The sequence below is a fragment of the Cibotium barometz genome, chromosome 44 (assembly GCF_041138505.1).
Source record: "Cibotium barometz isolate CiBa-2024 chromosome 44, ASM4113850v1, whole genome shotgun sequence".
Classification (NCBI taxonomy): domain Eukaryota; kingdom Viridiplantae; phylum Streptophyta; class Polypodiopsida; order Cyatheales; family Cibotiaceae; genus Cibotium; species Cibotium barometz.
Window position 1 is genome coordinate 37,209,794 of NC_141089.1, and position 8,517 is coordinate 37,218,310.

Genomic DNA, 8,517 nt, shown 5'->3' on the forward strand with positions numbered 1-8,517 from the left:
TAAGTGTCCAACACATCATGCCCTGCTTTTTAAGACTTAACCATCCATACACACCCCCCGAGCACACTTGACCCAACAACCTGAAAAAAAGCACATAGCTCAACATTATCTTATTTTTATATTGGATCCTTCAATCTACATAGAAAACAACTGAACATTATGTATTTTTCTACCAGCATTAATGCCAGAAAAAGCAAGGCTGATTATGAGGAAGGACACCCTGAGCAACCTACAAAAAAAGCACATAGCCTTACATGTATATCTTATCTTCTCTTCTTCTAATAAAAAATACAGTACTCATGGAGCTTACAGCTCTCACCTCTACAAAAACGTGTAACTTGCCTTTAAAACAAAATGTGCAAAGTAAGTTAGTAGTTAGTTGGTGCAATAAAATCATACAAAACACTCTAGACAAATTCAAATTCTAATGCACTAAAGTGGCTTTAATGTTTTGAATGCTCCGTTCTCCCCAGAAATACCTTAGGTGCCAAGTGGTGATTAAAAAACCCCCCCAAATTTTTAAAACCCTCAAAAATTCTCTTAGCTTCCACGTGGCACACCTTTCGATATAAGAAGATATATAGATATATAGATATATAGACATAGAAGAGATATTTAGATATAGATATATAGATGCGGAAAGGGTTTGGTATAAATGGGTGGTCTAGGAAATGCTTTCATTAGGTGGGTGCAAACAAAGCTTAAAATTAATGAGATTTTGTAATGAACGTGTCTCTTCTTATTTTTCTTTTATGGATCTCTCTCTTCTTGTTCTTCTTTTAGAAAAGCAATTAGAAATTATGAGAAAAATTTTGTTAACACTATTGATTTGACTTTTTAATTAGGCAGGAAATTTAGTGGCCTCCAAATGCTAACATTAAAGGTTGATATACTTCTTTGGTTCAATGGAGCCGAGGTTGTTTGTTATTAATATGATTAATTAAAAAATTATTCAAATTTGTGATTAATATGATTAATTTAGTGGCCCCCAAATATAGAAATACATTTAATGTACACCAATACCAACTTTCTTGCTGCAAACGCACACCCTTACCCCCCCATTCCCTTTTCTCTATTGTGATCAGCAGGAGATTATCTAACGGCGTCCTCTAGCTTTGCTTGTCACACATCTGCTCAAGCTCTCTCTCTCTCTCTCTCTCTCTCTCTCTCTCTCTCTCTCTCTCTCTCTCTCTCTCTCTCTCTCTCTCTATTATGACTTATTAATAACACTCACTACTAGCAACAAGGAAAATGTCTCATTTTACCAAAATTTTAAGACTAGAAGATGTGTCTATGGGGTAAGTAACACATCATATACCCCATAGACACATCTTCTAGTCTTAAAATTTTGGCAAAATCAGACATTTTCCTTGTTGCTAGTAGTTAGTGTTATTAATGTCATAATCAAGAGAGAGAGAGAGAGAGAGAGAGAGAGAGAGAGAGAGAGATTAAGCAATGTTGACATATAAAGGAGGGGTAGCACAATAGCTCCTTGTCAGCACAACATCAGAATGCTTCCACAGCTCAGCTCGAGCTCTATCATTGCCCCCGACTTCTTCAACAATGGATAGTGGCAACATTGCTAGCCAAGTCCACCACAAAAGCTCCCCCCTCCCATGACATCAGACAGTGCATCAAGGAAGTAGAGATAGATTACCATGCTAGGGCATTGATAGGCCAATGTTCTAGACCTAGACCTCCAACAAAAACCCTAAGATAGTGGATTCAGAAGGAGTGGGTCTCAAGGGGGATAGAGGTGGTCACTACTCAGTACTTGCTAAATAACTTCTTTATTTTCCTCTTTAAAGATGAGTTCATGGCTCTTCATACACTTGGTGTAGGCCAATGGCTTCTAAAAAACTCACCCCTTTGCTTGTTTAAATGGTAGTCCTCTTTCTCCCCCATGCACTCCAAGCCTGACCTTTTCCCTATCTAGCCAGAGCTCCCCAACCTCCCCTAATCTTTGTATCCTGTGATGAAAAGGATTGTGGCTCCTTCGGGGAAGATTATGGGCTCCAGACCTACTCTAGAACTCATCCCAAAAAGGTCACTTTATTAGGGATTACCCTATCAAATCGCTCCCATAGCCCCTACCCCCACAACCCTCACTCAAGGGAAGTCTGCTCAAATGACAAGGGCTTTAAAGCCGTTATAAAAAGAGGCAAGCCTCAACCTAAACCCTCGTCCAAGAATGCTAGAAATCTAAGTAGCTTCACTACTCTCCTGGTGGAAGAACAAGACCCCCAACATGCTACTTCAAATAGAGTCTGAATCTGAAGATGCTTCCATAGATTGTGAAGACTGGGTCCCAAAGATTGTGAGCTTAGCCCACCAGCAATTGCAATAAGTGGGTGGCTGTCTCCCTAGGGGGAGACAACCCCTAGGGGGAGACAACCCCTTCACTGTTACTTCCATCTATGTTGTAGGACCAACTTCCTCCAGACCTACCTTATGGGAATCAATCAAGTAACTCCCTAACCCTCTTATCCTAAGAGGTGACTTTTTTTTTCAAGGAACAATAGTAAGTATATATATTAGCTAAGAACCCAAGTACACCATTAAGTCATTTACATTAAAAACTTTCTCAATTCAGTCCTCTACTTCTCACACTTCACTTCATTTAAAAGTTTACAAAGCAATGCCCATCCCTCTTATCCTAACAGGTGACTTTAACCTAGTTGAAAACATTTTTAACAAATTTCAGGGTTTAGGCCTTACTATACAAGGGAAAAAGGCACTTGGGATAACCTTATCTCCTATTGTGACCTCTTTGATCTGGACACATCCCAAGAGTTCACTTGGGGCAACAACAAACAAGGGAATGAACTAAGGAAAGCCAGGCTTGATAAATGCTAGTAGCCATGTCCATCTAGATACATCAAGGTTAAGTCCTCTGTTCTTAAAAATATAGTCCTCTCAAATCATTCCCCCTAGTTGACCACTTTAGATCAACATAACCATAAGGTTAGGGCTTCATGGATCCATACAGACCCCCAGCTCTTCAAACTACCCTCAGTCTAAGAGGAGATTCAAAAAATCAGGTCCTCCCATTTCTCAGGTAGCCTGTACCCCACTAGGCAATGGTCAGTAGAAATTAAAGAAATTGAACACTCTCTCTCCCTCACAAGAAAGAAAGTTACTGAGATTAGGAGAGAGAGGCGAAATCTCAAATACAAAAGGCCATAAGAAGTAGAAGTCCTCATCAATGAGGGCTCCTCCTCCCTTCAGGCTGAGGCCTTAATGCCCAAGGAAAGCTTGAAAAAAGAAGAGGAAATCAATTGTTCCCATCTAATTTAAAAGCTCTTCCTCATCTAATTTAAAACCCCTCCTTCCCCCAAGAGAGAAAAAAACATGTAAGAAGTCTCAGCTGTCAGAAGGAAAGTTGTTTCCCCCTCATTAGCTCTACAACTAGACATAGATAATCAGTCTCTATGAGGTTGAGGATGTTATCGACTGCCTCAAAACTAGGAAAGTCTTGGTATTGATGGCCTACCCTTTGAATTTTTTCAACATTTTAAATAGGTACTCATCATTCTCCTGAATGCAGGTCTAGACTAAAGCATGTCACTTTGGCGCCCTTCCAAAAAACATCAATCTCATTCACAAAAGAGGTGATAAGGACCTAATTTCTAACTAGAGACCTAGCACTATCAGGATCTTTAAGATACTTGGAGAAGAAATTCTAATTCTCAAGTACAAAAATTAAAGCATAAACCTTAATAAAAATTAGAGGATAAACATTAAGATATTCTAAACCTCAAGTACACAAATTAGAGCATAGCATAAACTTGCACAAATTAAAGCATAAACCTTAATTAAAAATTTAAAATAATTAAATTAAATAAAAGATCTAGAGAATAAGAAAGAGATCACCGTCAACATAAGATTAGGATGAATATCCCGCAGATGAGTGTGGCCCAAGCCAAGGAAGTCATCCCCCTTCTTCAATATATAGATGGCTCTAGGGCCTCAAATTAGTACGAAAATGTTAATCTGGTCAACCAACATTTTTTTAATATTTCAGTGCTCCTTCCCCTAAGAGAGAAAAAAATATGTAAAATCTCAGCTGCTGTCAGAAGGAAAGTTGTTTCCCCCTCATTAGCTCTACAACTATACATAGATAATCAATCTCTATGAGGTTGAGGATGCTATTGACTACCTCAAAACTAGGAAAAGTCTTGGTATATTGATGGCCTGCCCTTTGAATTTTTTCAACATTTTAAATAGGTACTCATCATTCTCCTGATGCAGGTCTGGACTAAAGCATGTCACTTTGGCGCCCTTCCAAAAAACATCAATCTCATTCACAAAAGAGGTGATAAGGACCTAATTGCTAACTGGAGACCTAGCACTATCAGGATCTTTAAGATACTTGGAGAAGAAATTCTAATTCTCAAGTACAAAAATTAAAGCATAAACCTTAATAGAAATTAGAGGATAAACATTAAGAAATTCTAAACCTCAAGTACACAAATTAGAGCATAGCATAAACTTGCACAAATTAAAGCATAAACCTTAATTAAAAAATTTAAATAAATAAAAGATCTAGAGAATAAGAAAGAGATCACCGTCAACATAAGATTAGGTTGAATCTCCCCCGAATGAGTGTGGCCTTTGTACCACTCACTCATATTTACATGTATTAGAAAGTTTGTTTTTCAAAAAGGTAACTCCCAAAAACAAAGCATAAGAGCTTTCGAGTTTTTGAGCGTAAAAGCTCTACAAAAAACATAGCAAGCTACAAATGTAAAGTCTTGGGCCTACTACAAGTATAAAATACTAATTGGTATGTACAAAGGTTTGAGGCCTTAGTCTTACATAAATATTAATACTAATTAGTATAAAATACTAATTGGTATGTACAAAGGTTTAGCAAGATACAATTGAAGAATGAACTTCATACTGTGAGGAGAAAAAGAGTATGTCTGTGAATGACTATGCATTGAAGATAAAGGGTATTGTGGAATCCCTTGCATCTATTGGTGTTTCAGTAGATGATGATGATAAGGTGGAAGTCTGTCTACGTGGTCTCGGGCCACAATACAAGGCGTTCAAGACGTCTATTCAGACTTGGGAAAAGCCTTAGCCTTACAAAAATATGAATGCCAAAATATAAAACCATAAAAGGTTTTCACATATCTTTCAAAATATCTCATAGTAGTCCAACACTTTACAAGATCTAACGACATCCCCCATCTCTTCTTCTCATGCCCCTTTAATTCAAAAGCTATTGAATTAATTCAAAAGTTTAGAACCTGTTCTTAAAAGTGATTTATATTGGAAGCAGGTTATTTTGGGTGTATTTAACAACACAAAACCTACCTTTATCATTAGCCTAAGTTTTTCTTTGTTTCGGTAGGCTAGAAGGGAACTGAAGGAACAAAAGAAAGCAGAGAACAGAGAAGTTGAAGAGGACAAGGAAAAAGAGGTTGCTCTACAAGGAAGAGACCAAGCTATTAATGCCCACCTTCTTATATCGTCAACTTCAAAGATGCATTGTAAAAATATATTTTAATAAAACCTTGCTTTGTAGTGGGTTCAGGTCTGTGGCCTTGGCCCCCTTTGGTTTTGTATATCCGATCTATACTCCATTTAGGAGTTCTTCTCATTAATTCCAATCTATGCCTTTTCTTTTTCTTTTTTTTTCTTTTTTTAACAAGAGACTCTCTTGGCCTGCCATGTGGCACACCTCCCTGCCTTGAAAGAAGACGAAGACATATCCAGAGAGAGAGAGATATAGAGAGGATAGGCTACTTGAGTGCAAATAAATAATGGATACGGCTAGCTATGGTTTTACTTCAGCTCTCTCGGAAAGCGTGTGCGATGCGTTAGCTGAAAGCTCCTACAGTAGTGCGGAGCCGTCAAAAACACATCAACAACGAAAGCCAGCCAGCTCCACACGCGTTCGAGTGAAACCCTTCTCCTGCAGCAGCTCTGCACCAGAAGAGAAACGTAGAGAGACCCCAGAAAAAGAAGCCGCCAAAAAGCAGGCACACATTATCGTGAAGGGTCTGAGCGAGAAGAATGATGGCAGAGACAGAGAGCTTGACCGAATGGAGATTGCCTCTCTCTTGCAGCGGGAAGACACTGGCCTCTCAGAGGGTCACCTCATCCATGCTCATCTCATCAACCATGGGCTTGAGCAACACACTTTTCTCGCAAACGTCCTCATTGCCATGTACCGGAGGGTCGGTTCCATGGAGGAAGCAACCCTAGTTTTCAACAAAATGCTCCATCCCAGTGTTGTCTCATGGAATGCCATGATCAGCTTGTTATCAGAGAATGGATTTTCTGAGGCGGCCTTCCGACTCTACTTGGAAATGCGGCATGAAGGCATCGAGCCAAACCAGGTCACCTTGGTCTGTGCGCTGAGTAGCTGCACCGATCTAGCTGAGGGTAAGCTCATTCATGCATACATCCGTGATCATATTGATGAGCCACGTGTCAAATTATTGAACGCCCTCATCAACATGTATGGCAAGTGTGGGGCTGATGAAGATGCACGGGCGGTCTTTGACAGCATGGAGACGCGTGACGTGGTGTCATGGAACACGGTAATTGCTGCATACTCTGCCACGGGAAGAAGTGGCAGAGAGGCCATTGGCCTTTTCTGGCAAATGCAGCAGCAGCAGCAACAAGAGGTTCAGCCAGATGAGGTTACCTTGATAACAGTCATATGTGCATGTGCCCACTTGGCGGCGATCGGAGACGGTATCTCCATCCATGCATACATCATTGCCAATGGTTTTGAATCTAATGTCGTTGTAGGGAACGCCCTGATCAATATGTATGGCAAATGCAGGGCTCTGGAGGATGCGCACATAGTATTTGCCAGGCTACCCCAACATAGTGTGGTGTCTTGGAATGCTTTCATAACTGCATGTTCAGAACAAGCTCAAGCCAACAAGGCTTTTCTAGCTTTCCAGCAAATGGTGCAGCAGGGTGTGGGGCCTAATGAGATTACTTTTCTGGGCTTGCTTGGTGCATGTGCTCTACCCGAAGCATTGGCAGTGGGCAAGGCCATTCATGCAGACATTCTGGACAGCCAGTTCAAGTCTAAAGTATTTATAGGCAATGCTCTAATCAGTATGTATGGCAAATGCGGAGCACTGAAGGATGCACTCTCAGTTTTTGACAACATGAGCCAACAGAACATTATCTCGTGGAGTGCTTTGATTGCTGCCTACAGTGAGAATGGCCAGGGCAAAGAGGCTCTTCAACTCTTTCAAAAAATGAAGCAGGCAAATGTGGAACCCAATGAAGTCACATTTCTCAATCTTTTATCTGCATGCTGTCATGCCGGGATGGTGAAAGAGGCCACTTATTTCTTTGCCTCTATGGTCGATGAGTACGGCATTGCACCTACGCTGAAGCACTATAACTGCATGGTTGACCTTCTTGGCCGAGTTGGGCAGCTAGAGAAGGCAGAAGACATGATCAATCAGATGCCGTCTCAGCCTGATTCCCAAATTTGGATGACATTGCTTGGTGCTTGCAGGATACACAAAGATGCGAAGAGAGCACACCGTGTTGCCAAATGCTTGCTTGACTTGATCCCACAGAACGTGCCCGCATATGTGCAGCTATCAAATATTTACGCTGCAGAAGGGAGCTGGGACGATGTAGACAGGGTTAGAGAAGCCATGGCTCAAAGTGTGTGAGATAGGCATGTATATGGGCGTGGAAATCTATGTCCCAATTGTCTGATCTGAGGATCCTTCAACTACCAAGTGCCTCTTCACAATTCTTGTGTCCACTCGAAGTGAACCAACAGCCTGTATAGTAGCAGTTGGCAATCTTGGCAAATGCAAGTATAAGCCCCTTGTAACACCCCATGAAGATTTGTACTCCTTTGAAGTTCCTAGGTGGAAGAATTCCACTATCACCAGGGTTAGAGAAGCTATGGCTCAAAGTGTGTGAAATAGGCATGTATATGGGCGTGGAAATCTATGTCCCAATTGTCTGATCTCAGGATCCTTCAACTACCAAGTGCCTCTTCACAGTTCTTGTGTCCACTCGAAGTGAACCAACAGCCTGTATAGCAGTTGGAACTTGGCAATCTTGGCAAATGCAAGTATAAGCCTCTTGTAACACCCCATGAAGATTTGTACTCCTTTGAAGTTCCTAGGTCACGGTCATGATGGGTCAGTCCCACAGTTGTGCTCCGCTTTATTTGTAACCCCATAAAATTAAAGATGCTGTACGAAAATGTGATGGAAATTGGTGGCTTGTCATGTGACAATGTGTTTCTCCAGATAATGCTGAGGGAATGCTCGAAGAACACCACCTTTGCAATCGCTGTGTATTAAGACAATTGTATTTGGATTGATAAATATTCCCTACATCAAATTTTTGGGGGGATATTTTATTTAGTTTTATTACATGCCGCCTCTGGCAGGTACGAAGCCCAAGTCATCACCTTTGGAGGTTGAATCCTTCACCACCAAGCTACGCTTGTGGAGTCAATGTTGAGGATCCTTCCACTGTCAAGATATTGCTGTCTATTCTTGAAACATC

At 40.8% G+C, this 8,517-nt stretch overlaps 1 protein-coding gene across 1 annotated transcript; it reads left to right on the forward strand.

Moving 5' to 3' along the window:
• The first annotated feature begins 5,771 nt into the window (after window positions 1-5,771).
• Window positions 5,772-7,661, forward strand: LOC147613242 (pentatricopeptide repeat-containing protein At2g13600-like). The gene has a single exon (XM_086782768.1). The coding sequence runs from the start codon at window positions 5,772-5,774 to the stop codon at window positions 7,659-7,661; it is 1,890 nt and encodes a 629-aa protein (XP_086638894.1).
• Window positions 7,662-8,517: the final 856 nt, after the last annotated feature.